The following is a 20,914-nucleotide window of genomic DNA, read 5'->3' as shown; positions in this document are numbered from 1 at the left end:
TCAAAGATTAAATATTTTTTAATTTACAATTTACTAAACCAAAAACCATTCTGTAGTTTAAGACAAGGTAATTCTCTTCTTTTCAACAAGCAAAACAAAAAATACACAAAAAAGAATAGTATTTCTAAATATATTGTTTCATGAACAAAAACAGGAAATATACCATCATTTGATATATTGTGGTGTATGACCCAGGGGAAACATTATTGTACAAAGTGTGTAAAGTTTTAACATTCTTCAGTATATTTGTAGTCACATTAGTCATTGGTATAATCTAACTGCATGGTAGATTAGTATACTCATGAAAGTATGTTTTTTTGGAAGATCTATCTATATACCGAGTCATATTTTTTGTTCATATATTGGCAATGCTTTTTTAAAAAAATTAAATGCAGTTAAACCCAAAAATCTTCATGCCCCTTGCAGATTTAGAGTTAAACCAATTTTCATTTAACTTACAAGTTTGTTACTGAATGGAAATGAGATTGGCATCTCACAAAACATGTGATGTATCAAAATAATGTAAAAGCAGTTTCAATATTGGCAATAAATATAGTTTTTATCCCCATAAAAAAAAAACAAAAAAAAACAGCATGTCCAAAATTATTCATACCCTATTTAATAATCAATGATAAAGATATTGCAGCAATACAGCAGTTCTTAAGTGCTTTTGCATGTTTCCAACTGTATTTAAATTAATTGGAGGTCCTCCTTGCCATCACCCTAATCTTAAGGCCCCTCCACAGATTCTCCATCAGATTTAAGCTGTGACTGTGGCACTCTTTAACATTACTACTTCTACTAAGGAGAAACATTTTGATGAAAACATCATCATTGTAGTTCGCATCTCTATGTATTGTGTCAGATCTATTTGTAGAAACAAAAACCTCATTCAGAAACTAAAGTAACTGTGGATGTCAATAAAAACAGATACTGCAGTGTACCGAAGCATCTCTGGTGAGTGACTTGGGTAGGAAACAGTTCTAATCTAGTCAGATGAAATGTGGAGTTAATTGACTGTATTTTTAAAGCCAATGGGGTTCAAGCGTGGCATTAATTCTTATAAAGTATCCGACTGGGACCATTACATCAACCGGTATTTTCCAATACCGAATAATACGTTTAGTGGTACAAACACAACAACGAAAAAACATCCTGATCAGGAGATTCCTTATCAATTCAGTACGTTTGTAATCAGTTGTAGAGAAAATAAACCCCTCTATATAAAAAATGGAAAAGAAGTCTATCGATTTTTCTATGGTAAACATAATATGTTTACCATAATAAAAGCAATCAACCCAACGACCTTAAATAGTAAATATTATTTACTATTTAAGGTCGTTAAATAGTAAATATTATTTACTATTTAAGGTCGTTGGGTTATACAAACAGAAATGCACTTGGTAAAATAACAGAGAAAATAGTGCAGTGACCATGTGTTTTAATTAAATCTGACATTATACAGGAACAGATTAAGTAGCTGATTAGACTGCAAAAATGTACAGCCATAATATTTTTTTACAATATAATGAACAAAGAGTGTCTGTGCATGTGTCTCACAGGGATGGACAACCCTGCATCCAGATCAGGTGAACGTCAGTAAATCCCAAACGTTGGCCTCTGCACCTCTGGAAAAACATTTTTACTTCCATGCACATCACTTGGCAATGTCTGAGTAATGCTGTAAACACCGTACCAACCGCATATGATCCATGAGAAAACAAAATGATTGTACCAGCTTATAATAATGTCATTTTCTTACTTTTTGGTACTAATGATACATGATTAGCTAGAAGGCTTCAACAGAAACTGCTTTTTACAGGTTTGATCGGTGGCTTTGGCTCCATTTGCACGAAAAGATTCAGACTAAATATCGCAAACAAACTCAGCGATTTGTTTTTATGAGACAGATCCCAGATCAGAGTTTGTTGAGGTGCTTTTTCAGCAGCTGTCAATTACATTTGATCACATCTATTCAACGTACGTACCACGCATAAAAAACAAAAACAACAACATGCTTTTAAAATATAGCTCTGACTTTAACATTAGAAGTTGTCAGGATTCACAGTGTCTCAAGTCATATACATCCATTAGAAAATTTGATTAATAAAAAGCTAAGGGTCCCGTCTTTTGCCAGCATTATGTACATTTAAAGTAAGCTTTAAAAAGAAAACAGCATCTTATTACAAATGAATACAGTAATTTCTTTCAAAATAAACATCTGTTTTCAAAAAGTAAGCGTGTTCCCAACACATATTGTATGGTTTTGTTTTAAAGCAACTAAATTATTAATTTAAGGTGAGATTTACAAACTGTTTATAGAAGTTGTGTGCAGTCATTTATTATAAGTAATAAAGCTAATATGCAATGTTTATAGTTGCAGTACCGCTGTTTGCCCATTAGGGGGTCCTAAAGGTCTTAGACTCCAACAAACTCCTATTATAAATACATTTACGTCATTTGACATCTTTAGTTCATCTCACTCCTTTTGATTAGTTTTATATACTATCCCTTAATTACATACTTTTCTGCAGTTATTTTCCAAAAATGGTCACATCTTAAAAACCTCAAAATTGCAAGAATCTTGAGCAAACCAATCCACTTTGGATACATCCATCTTTTATGTACAATATATAGAAGGACAGATACCAGGGTTTGGATTAGGATCTTCTACAGTGATGTAGGAAATGCAAAATAAGGAAAGGCATCCAAAAAAAAGGCAAATAAATTGACAGTAAAAATAAAAACTCCTTCACAAAAAAAAAAAAAGCAAAAACATCCTGATTTCACAGCAAATGCTGGTTTAAATGAGCGCATCAGGGTGAAATATAATTACTAGTTGGGAATACAGGCACTCCTGTGAGTGAAAGATAGTGTTCCTAACCACCACATTAATGTGCCCACATTTCTAGTGTCAGAACACATCTGTTCGGAAATCAAAGTGCAAACAAACAGGAACATAAACCAACATCCACAGTCCTGCATGGTCCCAGTGATTCACAACGAGGGTTTATTAGTCCTGTTACCTCAAGAAAGACAAAGGGGGTGTTGTAAATATTTCAGTGTTGCAGATAAACACCTCCAGCTTTGTTTAGGTTGAATCCCGGTTACGTTTCCACATCCTACGCCTGTGAAACAAAAATGTTTGGTTAAAAAGCAATAAGTTAAAGTAACAGTTTTTCTAGAAGGTTTATTCTACTTACAGGGCCTTAGCTTTCAGGCGAAGCCATGTCACTGAGTGAGATTGTATCCTCTGCAGTAATACTTTCTTCAAAAGACAGCTGAGCTCTGAAAACAGAGAGAAAAGAGGGAGTCAATTTACACAGAAACAAAGTCTAGTTTAGATCTTGAAGTTAAAATTCAGAAATTTTTAAGATGCTCTGTTAAAAGGTTTTAAGCAGTTAATATCTTACCTGCAATAGACAAATTGGTGTCATCATTTAATATAATAGATCTGGAATATGGTCCAAAAGGATAAAGCTAACAGAGAGGCCAATAGGGGCCAAGACTAAGGCAGCCTTAAGACATCTTAAAATGAACTCAGGATCATAAAATGCAAAGGCTATTTTATGAACCTTTAAGCACGATGATTATTTACACAGAAAATGGAGGTAGGAGGTAGTGTGCCACCAGTAATCTTCCTGTGTGAAACAGGTACCAAGAATGGAACCAGAGTAAGGCAGTAAATACTGTTTACTTAAAAGTGTTTTCCTTTCTTTACTTCTATTTGAGATTAGTTCAGATACTCTGACCAGAAAACCTGACAGCTACCATTCTTAGTGTTTCACGCAGGAGGATCATTGCAGGGGTGCCACCTCAGAACTTCATTTATCGTGTAATTAAATTATCTCCCTGTGTGCAATAAATTGCCCAATTTAAGTGTGAACGTTTTTTAAAGGTTCATGAAATGAGTTTGCATAAACTGCTAAGATGCTTTTAGAGTATAGATGCTGGTTTTAGGACAGTAGAGGTCTGCTTGGGTCTTGGCTCATATTAGCTGTTACCTTCAGCTTCTGGGACCAATTAATCTGGATTTATACAAAATTAATAGGCAAAGAGAGCTATCTACTGCAGGAAGAGGCCAATTAACCTAACAGTCATGTTTTTGGACTTTGGGAGGAAGCCGGAGTACCCGGAGAGAACCCACGCATGCATTGGGAGAACATGCAAACTCCATGCAGAAAGACCCCGGGCAGGGAGTCGTACCGAGGACCTTCTTGCTGCAAGGCAGCAGTGCTACCAACTGCGACTTCACAAACTATTTTTTTAATAATGCAAACGAGTACATGTCAGAAAGACCCCTATAAGGAGAGCTGAACTGTATTTCAGGCAAGTCAGATTTTCTATTATTGAGGACCTGTGTGAACTGAAGAAGACTCAATGCTGAAAAAGAATCAAAAGGTACTTCTGCAAATATCAGTTTAAGGCTGTCCATATTTATGCAACCAGCATTTTGCTACTTTTAATTGTCTTGTTTTTTTATCTTGTAATATTTGTTTTTCCCTTAAATTGTGTAGAATAGATATTACATTATATGTGGAAAAAAATATTGAGATAATTCAATAATTATAGGGTCCACTGAAATGCGTTCGCTGTGAATTAGCTCTTTATAATTAAACTGCAATGTTCCCCATTACCTCTTGGGGGTGCTGCTGTCCTGGTTTCTGCTGGCTGTTTCACTTCCAAATTCTCTCACCGAGGTATCCTGAGAGTGAGACAAAGTGAGTGTTGTAGATGTGAATCCGGTGTGGAATACAAAAACTGGAGTTCCAGGAGTGTTGACAGCGGTGCTGCTGGGCGGTAAGCTCTGTGGGAGGAGATCAGGTCGACCCGACTGCATGGCTGGGTGGGAGAGGAGGATAAATTCGTATTAATGGGTTGTGAAAGCGGCCTTTCACATGGCATCACATGTTTGCATTCATCAGTAAGGCTTGTTTGTTTCCCACACTAAATCTGAAGCAGCTGCACTCTTATTTCTTTTTCCAGGACTTACCGGCGACTCGCTCGGTGTCCTCCCTGGTGTCAGTGCTGGATTGTTGTTGGAGTGCAGGGTACTGGTTGCCGACGCTGGTTTGAGTCAACAGAGAAGCCCCAGAGCTGGCAGGTTTCTTCGCAGGACCGTTGGCCCGCCGCTTCTTACATGGGGAGGCCTTTACTAGATGTAAGATGGTAAAGAGTAAATTAGAAGTTCCAGCTGTAAAACTGGGATGATTATTTTACCTTTACAGTGACTTAACGTAAACCTTACCTTGCATTTTTTTGAAAACCACATTGCACATGAACTTTTGAAATCTCTCTGCGTAGAAACTTGGTCTGTGTACTGAAACAGTGTCCTGAGCAGGAGAAAAAAAGTTTTTTGTTTTCAAAATCTTTGTTTTCAACCACATCAAACCAACAAATATAAGGCAACTTACCCCATCATGAACCAAGGCCTTCCAGGAATGTTCAAGCTTCTTTACTAACCTGAAAAGACAAACACAGATCCAGGGCCTTTTATATAAGCTACACGATAAAACACATGTAGATTCTACCAAAACTCACAAAGATTTACTCAAAATATACAGCAACTCAATCAGACAAATTCATTAGATTTCCAATTTCATACCAACACATTTCACCTATTTCATCCAATTTGTGATCAAAAAAACAGTTTTATACCCACACACTTAACCATTGCAGCTCATATAATTGATCTTGGTGGTAACTACTAAAAATTATGGAGCTAAATACTCATAAAAGTGCTCAAATCTGAAGTATAATCTATTTTAATATTACATCCAAAAGACTTATAATATAAACTCATAATACACAATTGTGAAAATACGAAAGGGTAAATGGTGAAAGGACCAGCACCCAACAAAAACTTTTATTTACTAAATAAGGCTGAGGAATGTAAGAGAAACTGGGAACTTACCTGCAAAGCTTTATTCATGTTAAGTGAACCCAGCTTAACACAATAGATAAATCCGTTAAGTTGTTTGTTTATTAAGCCCAGTCTAGTTTTAGGTTTCTGTCAACTTGTAATATTAGTGTATGTAAGTTTCAACCTTTGTTGCTAAAAAATCCACACGAGAGCTTTCTGTTTAAACTCAGATGGATCACTGAAGCTGCTGCTGCTGTGTGGATGTGCCGCTTCTCCCCATGAGGGCTGTATTTCGACTTTCATTTACTAAACACAGGCACAAACATGCACTATTACCTATAGGACTGCAGAATGTCAATAATACCAATGTACACCAGCAGCCTCTCGCCCTTCGAGTTTCGAGCGGGGATCCCTCCGGTCCTGAAAGATCAGACACACTTAGAGCACCGTTTTCTTCTCAATCAAGTTTACATACATTCTTCAAAGCTTTTAATGGCACATTTATTCTTTTTCAGTGTGGAATAATTATGCCATGTTGAATGTATTCTGGATCCTCTTTAAGAGTAAAAATCATACATACAAGCTCAAATATGTACATACCCCTCCACTTATATTTCGTTAAATGTTGCTTGGCAAGTTGCAGAGAAACTAAATAGGTTTTGTAGCCATCACTATGCTTCTGGCATAATTCTCATTGGAAATTTGACCAGTCTACTTGGAAAAATACAGCATGGAGATGACTTTTATGCATAGTCTACAGGTTCTCCATAGAGCTTTCCAAAAGCTTGTTGTTAAAGTTGCTTTATTCATTCTATCCTTTAGTAACACCTAATTGTGTCCCAGTTTCAAGCATCCAACTGATGATTTTATATTACGTTAAAGAAATGGGAGGTAGTCCTCTTTATTATTAGATGTTATGCAACACACACAAACAGCCCCACATAATGACACCACCACCACCATGCCCAATAGTGTTCTCAAGTTTGAAATGTTCACCTCCAAACTTTTTTCTTGTTATTGAGGTCAAATAGCTCAATATTTGTGATATTTGGCCAAAAGACCTTTCCCTTGAATCTTTATGACTTGTGTATGTATGCAGCTGGAAATGTAAGTCAAGCTTAAATCTGTCAGGTTTTGGAGCAGGAACTTCTTCATTGGAAATGCTGTCAATTTATGGCGATGTGAAACTAGGCACACTGTGGACAGTGACGCTGGTGTTCCAGTGGTTTCCAGTTCATGACAGACTTGAGCCTTGATGGTCCCCAAGTCTTTCTCCTGAACACCATAAACCAGTTTCGTTTTATCATATGGTGACAGTTTGGGTCACATGGTTGAAACTTGGACACAGTTGGGTATTCCAACAGGACAATGATCCCAAATACATATCAAAACTCGTCTTGGAACCAATAAAGCAGAATAACAGTGACCTTTTGGGAGCGCTGACATCAACTCTATTGAGAATTTGTGGACTATGCTTAAAAGCCAGATCCTTCAAAACAGGTGTGACTCAGGAGCAACTAGACCTTTAACAGGTCTTTTAGCTTACCTTTAATCAATCAGGATGTTTGCATTTATTTAAGTATGTACTGTATAATTTAGAACTTCTGGATTAGAGCAAATCCATAATAAACATTTGCATTATAGTCTTTAATAAAAAAGCTTAAATTAATCATTTCAAAGCCAAAAATAAAAAACCCCACTCGTGTCCATGATACGCAGATGTAAACTTCTGACCAGCACTGGAAGACCTTCCCATGGCCAGCTTTACACTGTCACTCACTGGTCAACTGGCTCCACACCTCCTGACTCAGCCTGGATGGCCTCGATAGCTGTACTGTACAGGGACTTCTGGACTTGTGGTCTTGTTTGGTCCACATCTCCTTCTGTGTCTTGCTCTCGACTGGCCTGATCTATATTATGAACTCCAACTAGAAGGCTGTAGTCCATAATCTTGAAACTTTGCAACAGCTGAAAGCAAGTCAAACGAAACAAGTCATGAAAAAAAAAAAAAAAAAAAATTACATTAAATTAATACTAACAGATGGATTCGTGTTTTAACTTAATTCTTACCAAACAGTCTCTCTGAATAGTTTTACAAACAGCATTGTACTTGTCCCCCTCCAGGATCAGTCCTTCAGGCATGTCCTGCATGAAATCCAGGTCCTTGAACGTGGGCACAGCCTTTTCCCGTTCTTTGGGAGAGGCTCGCCGCTTGTAAGTGGAGCCTTTCAGATCGAACTTGAGGTGCATTCGTACTGCACTGGGCAGCAGATTGTTCGTGACTACAATGCGGATGTTTTTACCGGCTGCCTGGACGCAGTACAGCCCATAAAACTTTGGTAATAAGGTCCTCTTGTTCTGGTTCAAGTTCTACAGAGGAACAGAGACCACAGACATTTTAAGGACAACCATGGCAAAAAGAAAGCACACACCCTTTCAATTTAATTGTTTTATGTGTCAGACATTATCTAGTCTTCACCAGATTATAAAATAATTTAAGTCAACCTTGATTCTACAAAAACTGACTAAACTCCTGCTTTAATAGAGGCGGTCACACTGATGAGGGTCAATTAATGAAGTAAAACCTAATCAGCATCACTAAACTAATAATTTCTGTCTTAGATTCTATGAAAGCAGGAAGGGTGTACTTAGTTTTTTCTAAACAAAGCTCTTCCTTGATGACATAATCTTGGCCTAATAAATGACCGAATCTGTGGTGTTTTTGTACATTTGAGTTTAGATTCCAATAATTATAGAATCTGGCGACGTTTACAACAGAAAGCGGTTTAGGTTTGTCAACCTGAGATAATTATTACAAAAAAATAAATTACATGATGGCAATATTTTCACTAAATATTGTAATGAGATCTAATTTGAATAAATCCAAATTTTTCTCACTCATCTGTTCCTCATCTCGTCATTATGATGCTTTCATCCATCTTTGTGACCCATTCCAGAGTTGTTCAACCCTGGCCCTCAACGCACACTTCCTTGCATATTTTAGATGTTTCCCAGCTTTAACACACCTGATTCAGATTATTGCAGTCCAGCAAAATCCCGTTGATCAGCCATTATTTGAACTAAGGTGTGTTAAAGCAGAGAAACATCTAAACCATGCAGGGAAGTGCCTTCGAGGAAAACACACTGACCTATACGATGCTGCACTCTGTTACATTAAGACTCTGACAAGAACAAGACTCCTTCTGTGTCAAAGTGTCCTGCCAGCTGACCCAAAACGATCTCGACCCCCCTGGAGTGCTGCATGCCCACTGAGAGCAAGTGTTGCGCGACTGACGTGTCTGATTGGATACTAGGAGGGGAAAGCCTCTTGTTTTGCCTGTTGTGAAAGTGAATATAACCAGGTGTCAGAAAACTGAACCCAAAACCATTTCCTCCTCTTTGCCTAAGAGCAGATAGCAATCACATGATGGAGACCCTTTCACACAAGGTTTCTGAAAATCTGATGAAGTCTGGATAACCATAAGAGCCTAATCATCTGAGTGACAAGACTGCTGCACGTTAATTAATTGTTTCAGGCCAAAACTCTAATTTTTATAAGTAGTTAATGTGCTATTATCTCTGATTTTAAAATTAATCCATTGTTTTCTAAATGTATGGTAGCAATATTTCAGTTGGAATGAAAACAGATATTAGGCTGAATTATACTGCGATTTCATTTACCTAAGCGCTGGAATTCACGTCTTTATATGATGCTTCCCACAATAACCCAAAGGTCTTACATATTTGATGATCAATTATGCACAACCACCTCAAGTTTATTCAAAATCCCCAAATAAAACTAAGCAGGTAAAAAAAAAAAACTGATGTATGGAAGAATGAATTAAATAATTTTAAAACCCTTATGAGTAAAAAAGTATGTTAGTTTCCACGAACCAATCATTTTTTGAGTACATACCTTCTGTGCAATGACAGCAAATAATAAAAACTAAACATCTAAGACCTAAAGATCGTGGAGATCTATTAAGTAGCATATCTTTTCAGAAGACTTGAAATTCTTGTGATGGAGACCTATTGTTTCTCTTTTCCTTGAAGCCAATCACATAAACACAGACTTTGCTCATGTGATATCACCTTTATCAGGTAACTTTGATAAAGGAAAATCCGTTCCGTCTGTTTATTTCAGGTCATTATAGCCTGTAAGCCAGGAGGAAATTACCCCTATTAAAGAAAAGCGAATAAGGCAAAACATCTCGTCTCCGTGAACATCATCCTCCATATTTTAGACGTCTTCCTGCAACAACTCATCTGATTCAAATTCCAGTAATTATTTACTGATGCAAATAAGGCGTGTATAAACAGGGAAACATCCAAATCATGCAAGACAGTTTGCACTGAGACCTAGTGTTGGAAAAACGAATGCAACTGATGCTACAACAAGCAGGAACTCTTTATAGATGGGTCTGGTAGTGCACTGTCCATGCAGTCGGACCTTACCATAAAGTATCCCGGAAGCAGTTTTTGAAGAAACTCTGCCTCTTTGTGCTGCACTGTCTTAATAATGAATTCATCATCCCTTGAGACGTAGAACAGAGATCCACTGGCCCCGGAGTTAGACAGCTCGATCAGAGGCTCATTGCACAGAGAATACTGTAAATAAACCAGAGCAAAGTATTAAGACATGAGATAAGAACTGAAGGTCACACACCAACTCTAAAAATAGTAAAACCTAATAAGTTATCCTGTGTAAAAAGCTCCACCGCTTTCGTGTCAACGTTCCATTGTTCATACTTCCCCAATTTCAGTTCTACGGTTACCCAATCCCTTCCTTCCCCTCATTATTCAAAGCTCGTAAACCTACTTTGGAAGCTAATATTCAGAATAGGAAGATTCAGTGTAAATAGAAGTACCATGTAGTCATCGGGCCGGATGCCAAACATTTCTCTGAAGTAACGAAAGGCGATAGGGGCATATGTTTTGAACCTGAAGTCTCCGTAGTGGTGGCCTGGTGTCAGGTTACTGCCTTCGCTGCCAGAAATGACAAATCGGAACATTTACTTTCCAAACGCTGGCGGCAAAAACAAATCAATCCGCATACAATAAGAACATGCTTTCTTAATAGTTCTCAAGACTCACCTGGGAAAGAAGATGCTTTCAACAACTTCAAAGTCCTGCAGCAGCACATCTCTCTCTGCTTTTTGGTTCAAGCTGCCCACAGTGTGTGTGATGCCCAACTGTATGGCTGCTCTAAGAGTGGAAGATGTTGTCTGAAAGGCAGGGAATACATGTTTAAATGTACTATATAAGACTGGATGCTACAGATGCTTTGGGAGTGTAAGGTATCATTTTAGACATATTTTGAAATATCGTCATGTTGTAATCACACCATAAATAAACAAATAAAAGCTCTCACGTTGGTTGGAGTAGAAGTTTAAATGAATAAAATAGAACAGAAACTGGTTTACTACAGCGCCAATAATCAGTCTGAACAGAATAATAACTCGTACTCGTCGTCTTCCGCTTATCCGGGACCGGGTCGCGGGGGCAGCAGACTCAGCAGACTCAGCAGAGACACCCAGACGTCCCTCTCCCCAGACACCTCCTCCAGCTCCTCCAGGTGGAGCCCAAGGCGTTCCCAGGCCAGCCGAGAGACATAGTCCCTCCAGCGTGTCCTGGGCCGTCCCCTGGGCCTCCTCCCGGTGGGACGTGCCTGGAACACCTCCCGAGGAAGGCGTCCAGGAGGCATCCGGTATAGATGCCCGAGCCACCTCCACCTCAACGGGCTCCTCTCGATGTGGAGGAGCAGTGGCTCTACTCCAAGCCCTTCTTGAATAATAACTTTGATATTAAAATACCCATTTAAATAAGGGTGCACCGATTGCAGTTTTTTTGGCCAATTTCCGACCTTTACAAAGCATCACCTGCCGATTCCGACTTTGGCCGATACAGATTTTTTTTTTATTACTGATACTGTCAGGTGTTATAAAGATCACAATACACCTCCAATGTTCCAATCTCATTTTACTGAAAAACAATGAATAATACCCCCTGGAACTATACAAACTTGTTCTAATTGCACATGAGGTGGTGCTCTCAAATATAAATGAAATGTTTAGAGTATTGCTTTCCAAACTACTAAATTAACTCAGCTAAAAAAATTTTTTTTTTTAAATCAGTTCCTTCAGCCTCTCATTTTTCACATTTTCAGACCTTTGCGGAGGTAGATAAGATCACTGGATAAGGTTTCACCTGGAAGTACCGGCCGATCACCAATAACCCAAAATTATGGATATCAGCCCGCCGATCAATCGGTGCACCCTTAATTTAAATAGAACCTGACAACATAGAAAGAAGCTGTCTCTTTTCTTCTTTTTACAACTTTGTCAGATTTTAAAAACGATGAGTGAGTTTAAAGCTACAGCACTGTTTAAGGTTTAATACTACTTGAACTTTTACACGGTTACAGTACAACCACAAACTTCAGGGTATTTTTTGTTATCTTTATGTGACAGGCCAACACAAAGTAGTGCCTTTTTGTGAAGTAGAAGGTCGATTTTCCAAAAATTGAATTATATTTTGAAATATGTGCCATGCATTTGTACTCAGGCTCCTTTACTTAGAAACCCTTACAAAAAATATCCATTGAAGCCAATTGCCTGCAGAAGTCACTGTATTAGTAAACAGAGTCCACCTTTGTGCAATTTAACCTCAGTATAAATCCAGTGGCTCTGCAAAGGTCTCAGTGGACAAACAGCATCAGTGCGGCAAACCTGCAGTCCTACCAAGGGCAGTTCACCTAAACTAACAAGGTGGGCAAGGATGGTAACTCTGGAGGAGCTGGTGAAATCCTCCGTTCATGTGGAAAAATCTGATGAAGAAAGCCATTTGTTTTGCTCTTCACAAATCTGACCTTAAAGAGTGGCAAGAAAAATCCCGTTGTTGATCAAAAGCCATAAACAGTCCTGTTAACAGGTTGCCACAAGCCTTAGGGGACCTTTGTTAGAAGGTGTTCTGGTCAGGAGAGACCGAACTTTTTTGCCTACATGCAAAACACTATTTGTAGATGTAAACCAACACTGCCCATTAACCTGAACCAACCAACCTCCACCATGAAGCATGGGGGAGGCAGTACAATGCTGTGGTGATGCTTTTATTCAGAGAGAGAGAGAACATAGAAGCTGGTTGGAGTTCATTCAAATGATGGATAAAGCTAAATACAGGGCAAACCTGGGAGAAAACACGTTAGAGGCTGCAAAAGAAATGAGACTGAGGTAAACATTTAGCCAGAACTCTATAATTTAAAGCATATTGAGTTGTTAGAAAGGCATAGTCAAAGTCCAGATTTAAATCTAACATGCACCAAAAGACTTGCATTGGTTACCACAGTAAAAGGTGAAAATATTTGTTTAAATTTTCTGATTTTTCAGATCAAACATTAAAAAAACTATGCATTATGTTCCTTCCACCTCACAATGATGCACAACTTTAAGTTGCTCTATAACAATAAAATGAATTGAAGCTCGTGACAAACTGTGTGAAGGTGTGGATACTTTTGCAAGGCACTATATGATTACAAGTCACAAACACTAGAAGAAATCCCTGTGAGTTAAAGGAAAAAAACTCTTTAATCACTGAAGTCATGGTGGATTTAAAAAAGAGCTATTATCTATGATGGCACCTTTTTGTAAACCGTTTCCCCAGTGGGATCAATTCCTCGATGGCCGATGGTTTTCTTCAGGGCCTGAGACATGCCAATGCTTGGACCCTGTCAGTCCGAACACAAGACAACAGAAAGTCAACCAGGGAAAACAACTCATGAGTCTGAAGCAATAAGCACTATTCTCATGTTTCTAACAGGAAGGAGAAGATGAGATGTCAGCAAAATGTTGCTAAACTCCATACTGTTGAGAGGTGATTTGTAGCTGTGTGTCCTAACCGATATTTCTTTTCCAAGCAACGTGTTACTTCTCACCTCTGAGGCAACATTTTTTCGGTTCCCAGTCGTGTCTGCAGACAGAAAAGGGAGAAACACGCATTATGTAAAAATTACATAGACACACACACAAAAAGGGAGAAAAATAGACAATCAAGCCAAGGCAGTTTCTTCACTGGATGGGGTTATTTTTAAGCAATGCAGCTTCAAACTGCTTCAACTGTCATTCCTTACAACTACAAGCAGAGAGTGCAGCTGGGCTCTTTCACAAGCATGCAGACAAACCTCATTTGTTACCTCTGAGAGAAGACAGTGCCCTCCAAAACTGAGCCGGCAGGTTTTTGAGTGCAGTGGGAGGAATTAGACCAGTGTTAAACTTCAAACTAAGGAATTGAGGAACAAGGAAACATATTCTAAAAAGTGAAACCTACACAGGTGTCTCCAGCTCAGAATGACTTCTCCTTTAAATGTAGTTTTACGTAAATAATTATCTGTTTTTAAACATCTGAGCTCTGATGTTTGGAATTAATAGAGAGCAACTCCTGAGCTGCTGTAAATCGGTAAATCTGCGATGTGCTTTTTGAGCTCTGACTGGGGTTGGCAGTGATATGTTTGACGTGTGATTAGGTCTGACCTTTTTAAATTCGATCCTAGCTGACAAATGAATGGGTTGGTATTGGTCTGTTAGACACATTACAAAAGGTAGTGTACCCGCCCTGAGTCCCTGGACATTTTTTGTGTTTATGCAAACTGCATAATATTTGACTAGGTTATGAATTAGAAGGGGAGTTTTCTCTTTTTCTTCCAGTGTTTAATATGCCTACTTAGATCCATGTGTTTCCTTTCAGTATTTTTGGGGCCATTGACTCCCATTCAAAAATATTTTTTAATACAGTATCATTTTTAATTTGATTTCTGTTTTTAACTTATTTTCATTGTCTTATGTTGAAACCTCAACAAGATTTCCTGTTTCATTGTTTCCCATAGGGGGGGGAAACAATTTCACTTGTTTAATCATTTACCAAAAAAATATGCTTTCAACAGGTTTTTTAACGACTTTACACAAAAAAATAAGAAATGTTGTTGGCTCATTTTTACGGGCTCGGATAAATTTCAAATTTGCATTTTGGGTGGGTTAATAAAATAATAATCAACCAAACTTTTGGTATTTAAGAGGTTCAAAATTCTGAAGGTTTGTCAATATTTTCCATATATGGTGAGAACTAATGTTAATACTACCATTCATAAAAAGAAATATAATGAAATTAGCCAATATATCATATTTCTATGGCCATCTTTCAGGCATTTTTGTTTCCAAGGGAGAAAGGTGGATCACTTTACTGACAAACATTGTCTTCTTCCATCTAAAGTTCTATTTTACATATATCAGATAGGGGAATGTTGTATTCTTTAACAAAAAAATCATAAAAAAGAATCATAAAGAAAAAAAACTTCATTTGAATTGAAACGTTTGAATATCCAGAAAAACATGAATATTTGTTATAGATGCTGACGACTAACGTTGACACTGGCATTCAGGAACATATTTAGGAAAAAATGTGTTCAAACATAATATTTTTATGCTTACTGTGATATTTTGTGGCATTAAATGTGCAAACAATAACAGTGACGATAAAAAGTATCTAGAACTCAATTCAGTCTTTTTGGGCAATTTTATATATGCCTGGGGCTGCACATCATTTCTGTTACATTTAATTCAATTCGATAATACTTTATTAATCCCAAAGGGAAATTAAATGTTGTTGTAACTATGCAGGGTTCTTTAAAGAGTCGGGCAGGAAGAATCTCCTGTAGCGATCTGTCTTACAGCGGATCTCAATAAGCCTCTGACTGAAGACACTGAAGAGGATGCTCAGGCATGCTCTCTATTTAATGAAGTGTCCTTACATTCAGTGGTGCAGCTTATTACTAACAGCACACAACAGAAGATCAGACCTCAAATCTTAAAAACACAAAGAGCAGACGGAGGTTTACCAGAGACAATTTGGACAAAGGTCAAGACTATATGAATAATGTTCCTTGAACAGATGGGCCTAAAACTGAAAATTACGACACCAGACCAGTGGATGTCTGATGTAAACTAAATACAGCATTTCTAGAAAAGAACTTCATCCCAACTGTGATGCACAGAGATGGAAGTGTCAAGATCTGGGGATGTTTCGCTGCAGGAAGACCTGACCAGCTCACTGTTACAGAATTCACCATGGAGTTTACTTCATATAAGATGTTTGAGGCAAAAATATGTGACAAAACAGTCAGGGTGAAACAGAAGTAGACCCTGCAACATGACAATAATTCATAACACCAGTTATTCAACCAAGGTTAGCAAGAAATGTTAAGTCCTGATCAAACACCAGATCTTTATGCTTTTGAGATGCTCTGGGTTACTTGACATGGGCTGTATATGCAAGAAAGCCCTGGAACACGTCACAGCTGAAAGTAAGGAGTGGGAGACAGTGGGACTTATGTCAGAGATGCGTTGATGGCTACAAGAAGCATCTCTCTGCAGTTACTTCAACTAAAGAGGGGAAGACTAGCTATTAAGGAGTAAAGTGCCTTGATGTTTTCCCCTGTTAGAATAGACATTATTTTATGTAAATTTGTTTTATGTGTAAAACAAGGTTAATTTTTTGGTGTTTAGTTGCAATAACATTAGATTCTTTTCCAGATGTAAATAAAAAAAAAAAGGTTTGACCTCAAAATGTAACCAATTCTTAAGTAAAAAAATAACAGAAACAAAAACTAAATATTTACTACGGTGTCCAATTTATTTCATATGGCTGTATATCCCCCAGCAAAGACTACACAAGAAAAGAAAAAACTTTTACGTTTGACATGCCATTCATCACTCTAATGAAGTAATAATTATCAGACCACAATTTTTCTTCTAAGGCCTATAACCCACATGAACTTACTTTGGTAAACTTTGTTCAAATTCAACAATTAAATGTTACAAACATCCATCAGAAAGTTAAGGGATTACAAAACCATTCCTCTTTATGCCTCTGCATATGTCCCTTGCCTTAATCTTAGGCTTTCTAAACTTAAAACAAAACGCATCAAAGAACATGCTGTTTATTAACATGTTTATGGACGAAAAACAGGGAGGTTTCAGTTTTGATTCATTTAATGAACAGATGTTTCTGCAGTTCACCGATCTGAGACACAAAAAGGGGAAAAGTGGCAAAATTTTGCTCACTGCCTTTTTGTTTGCTGCATCACTATTCAAAAATGACCATTTTAGATCTACAAAAGCTTATTTCTTCCACAATTAAATTTGTAGATATTTTGCTGTTTTGCTATATTTTACTTTACCCTTGCCTATATTTGCTTGCCTGTCTTAACTGTAAGGTGACTTATTAATTAATAAATTCATTGATTAGCTTCTTTCTTTCTTTATTTGTGTATTTATAATATATATATATATATACAGGGGTTGGACAATGAAACTGAAACACCTGGTTTTAGACCACAATAATTTATTAGTATGGTGTAGGGCCTCCTTTTACGGCCAATACAGCATCAATTCATCCTGGGAATGACATAGACAAGTTCTGCACAGTGGTCAGAGGGATTTTAAGCCATTCTTCTTGCAAGATAGTGGCCAGGTCACTACGTGATACTGGTGGAGGAAAACGTTTCCTGACTCGCTCTTCCAAAACACCCCAAAGTGGCTCAATAATATTTAGATCTGGTGACTGTGCAGGCCATGGGAGATGTTCAACTTCACTTTCATGTTCATCAAACCAATCTTTCACCAGTCTTGCTGTGTGTATTGGTGCATTGTCATCCTGATACACGGCACCGCCTTCAGGATACAATGTTTGAACCATTGGATGCACATGGTCCTCAAGAATGGTTCGGTAGTCCTTGGCAGTGACGCGCCCATCTAGCACAAGTATTGGGCCAAGGGAATGCCATGATATGGCAGCCCAAACCATCACTGATCCACCCCCATGCTTCACTCTGGGCATGCAACAGTCTGGGTGGTACGCTTCTTTGGGGCTTCTCCACACCGTAACTCTCCCAGATGTGGGGAAAACAGTAAAGGTGGACTCATCAGAGAACAATACATGTTTCACATTGTCCACAGCCCAAGATTTGCGCTCCTTGCACCATTGAAACCAACGTTTGGCATTGGCATGAGTGACCAAAGGTTTGGCTATAGCAGCCCGGCCGTGTATATTGACCATGTGGAGCTCCTGACGGACAGTTCTGGTGGAAACAGGAGAGTTGAGGTGCAGATTTAATTCTGCCGTGATTTGGGCAGTCGTGGTTTTATGTTTTTTGGATACAATCCGGGTTAGCACCCGAACATCCCTTTCATACAGCTTCCTCTTGCGTCCACAGTTAATCCTGTTGGATGTGGTTCGTCCTTCTTGGTGGTATGCTGACATTACCCTGGATACCGTGGCTCTTGATACATCACAAAGACTTGCTGTCTTGGTCACAGATGCGCCAGCAAGACGTGCACCAACAATTTGTCCTCTTTTGAACTCTGGTATGTCACCCATAATGTTGTGTGCATTTCAATATTTTGAGCAAAACTGTGCTCTTACCCTGCTAATTGAACTTTCACACTCTGCTCTTACTGGTGCAATGTGCAATCAATGAAGACTGGCTACCAGGCTGGTCCAATTTAGCCATGAAATTTCCCACACTAAAATGACAGGTGTTTCAGTTTCATTGTCCAACCCCTGTGTATATATTCATATGTTGTCATGTGCAAGGTTTTGACAAAAAGGATTCCTTCATTTTTTTTTTTAGCAGAATTCACTTTCTGATTAGTTCAGTTTAAAGGGCAACGTACATTTGCTTTTAAACAATTGTTGTTGTGGGTCGATCATGTACTCCATATGATCCACATTACGAAGCGTGTGAAGCTTTTCTTTATAAGGTGGGTGTGCAGACACAACTAAAGCCTAAACCTCAAACAAACAGACATACCCCGTGGTGCTTTCCTGTATAAAGGTGAGCATACTGGTGTTAACTACAACAAAGATCAGGAAAGCTATTAAGGACAGTCAAAAACAAATAGACTTATAATCAAATTTAAAAAGAGTGTCAAGGTGATGAAAATAGTGACCAAAAACACCTAAAGACAAGCTTTAAATATAGTCATTTACAATCTAAATGGGATTTTTTTTTTGGCTTAAATCACCTGATAGTTCTATTTAAACAGAGTAATCAGAAATAATTAACAGAAATCAGCACAGAACTTACTGGAAGTGTGGCCCTGAAGACCTGGAGGCTCCTCAGATGCTGTGGCCATTCAGGCAGGAAACCAGACTGGGTTTTAATGAAACGCGGGTCTAGATCTGGACAATCAGGAACTCATCAATAACATAGTTTGACTAAAAACAGCCACGTTGACTAACTCGGCTAATGTAGAACCTTAAACTAAAATGAACAAAACGTTTCTGGAACCAAATTAACACAACATTTCTGGGTAAATAGTGTGTATACGTGACAGGAAATGTAGTGTGAATAATAAAAGCAGAACAGATTGCACAAGGTTACTGTGACTGCTAACTGGATCACTGGGAGGCGACGTTTAAACAGACGAGGCTAACCGCTAACGCCACTTTAACCAACAGCACTAAACCCAAGAACTAACCGAAAAAGACAAAAGACTTGGTTAATTTACCAGATAAACAGGTGGAGGGGTTCTACGATTTCCCAGGAAAAAAAAGAATTCACCTTCTAAAAGTTAAGATTCCCACAAAACAAGTAAACAAGGAAGCAATGCGGATGCGGCAGTATCTGTTAGTGGCTCAAACCGAGCGCACACCGCGCTTCCGGTGATTTCTGTTACTTTCACAATAAAATATCCACTCGTCCTAAACATCCATGCCAACAACTTCCGCGCATTGAGGTTAAATGAAGTAAACACGTTTTTGTATTTTTAGTTTTCATCATTGGTGGTAAAAGAAGTGTCAATTATTGTCAAATATATTTCTGAAATATTAAATCAACTATTTAGTGATGTTTTTTGTTACTGCAAAGTAATGGTAAGAAAAACAGTAAAATAAAAGCATGGATTGTCAATGCAGGATTTGCAGGATTACGCAGCATATATTTGTTGAAAGGAAAACTGTTCGTTCTGCTGTGTATTTGGTTCAATTACACAATAGGTGCAAGATTTGAGTTGATCAGCTGGCATCAAAAACATGTCAGACAAACAACTTTCAACAGATTTCGATGTAGATTCTGAAGCATTCAGTTTGCACTGCAGTTTCAATGGGGCTAAACTTACATATTTGCTGCAGAACAGGGCTACAATTATCCGTAAGGCATATTGGAAGCCATGAAAAAATAAACAAAAGTTTAGGAAAATAGACAGATGACAATGTTCATCTTCAGAACTTTCCCTGGTACAAATCAGTTCGTTATTCTCTTTGAGTTTTACATTTAACAGCATGAATACATTGGTAAAGGACTGTAGCTCACATGACTTGGCTGAAAGTAAATCTGCATAAATTCTGTAGCATCAATGCTGCATTTAGGTTGGCCTTCAAAGTTTTATTATATAACAAGCTCATTCTTTATTAAATCTTTAGCCATAAATGAAGGAATGTTTTGGGATGAATTTGAAACGTACAATGAAAGAATGAATTTAAAATGAATTTAGTTTCTCTATAATGGGTTGGACCCAGAAAAACCGGTCTTATTGTTGTTCATGCTGTATGTTTTCTCCAAATCTCAGCAAACACAAACTTGTTTGACTAGTTTTACATTCATCTGCGAGTTGTATATAAGAACTAGTCGAATTATAATCAACTTCTACTATGACACACATTTTGAAACTCTAAGAGTTTACTCTAAAAATCTTTACTTTAAAACAATATACAATTCTAAACATCTTTTAATATATAAGAAATGTTGAAAAACAAATTAGAGTACCCAACATACAGTAATAACAAGATAACTATCTGAATGACTCAAAAGAAAAAGAAAAAATATATATATATATTTATTGGCTTTTAAGTACTTTAACAGACTTCAGCAACATTATTCAACTCCCTTACCTACCCACCTATACAAAAACAGCACATCGTATAACAAAAGCTACACAGTCAAAGTAATATGAGATAAATTCACCACAGTTTGAAACCCATCATTCCAAAAGCACACAAAGA

The 20,914-nt window shown here is 37.8% G+C and overlaps 1 protein-coding gene across 3 annotated transcripts; it reads right to left on the bottom strand.

Annotated features, from left to right (window-relative positions):
* Positions 1–19,572, bottom strand: LOC124879472 (phosphatidylinositol 4-phosphate 5-kinase type-1 alpha-like). 3 transcript variants are annotated; one of them, XM_047384067.1, is made up of 16 exons: positions 19,423–19,572; positions 18,999–19,093; positions 13,758–13,828; positions 13,500–13,586; positions 10,958–11,088; positions 10,732–10,849; positions 10,319–10,471; positions 7,934–8,233; positions 7,644–7,831; positions 6,200–6,283; positions 5,415–5,463; positions 5,249–5,333; positions 4,994–5,155; positions 4,638–4,842; positions 3,204–3,288; positions 1–3,128 (listed from the first exon to the last, which is right to left on the bottom strand). In XM_047384067.1, the coding sequence occupies exons 2-15, from the start codon at positions 19,045–19,047 to the stop codon at positions 3,210–3,212; spliced, it is 1,761 nt and encodes a 586-aa protein (XP_047240023.1). In that variant the 5' UTR covers positions 19,048–19,093; positions 19,423–19,572; the 3' UTR covers positions 1–3,128; positions 3,204–3,209. The 3 variants fall into 3 exon arrangements, with proteins under 3 accessions (XP_047240023.1, XP_047240024.1, XP_047240025.1); XM_047384068.1 differs by having other exon boundaries at positions 13,794–13,828; XM_047384069.1 differs by lacking the exons at positions 18,999–19,093; positions 19,423–19,572 and having other exon boundaries at positions 13,724–13,787.
* Between the last annotated feature and the right edge of the window lie 1,342 nt (positions 19,573–20,914).

This window comes from Girardinichthys multiradiatus, chromosome 13, assembly GCF_021462225.1.
Source record: "Girardinichthys multiradiatus isolate DD_20200921_A chromosome 13, DD_fGirMul_XY1, whole genome shotgun sequence".
NCBI classification, from domain to species: Eukaryota; Metazoa; Chordata; class Actinopteri; order Cyprinodontiformes; family Goodeidae; genus Girardinichthys; species Girardinichthys multiradiatus.
Note: the sequence above shows the minus strand (reverse complement) of the source record. Positions and strands in the feature narration are given on the sequence as shown.

Bases quoted from the DNA above. Each gene is read 5' to 3' on its own strand.
- LOC124879472 (XM_047384067.1), bottom strand. From the start codon at position 19,047: ATGGCCACAGCATCTGAGGAGCCTCCAGGTCTTCAGGGCCACACTTCC. The intron at 5,156-5,248 runs GTAAGGTTTACG...TCTTACATCTAG, and splicing joins GGTTTTCAAAAAAATGCAAG to TAAAGGCCTCCCCATGTAAG. The intron at 3,289-4,637 runs GTAATGGGGAAC...CTCTGTTTTCAG, and splicing joins GACAGCAGCACCCCCAAGAG to AGCTCAGCTGTCTTTTGAAG.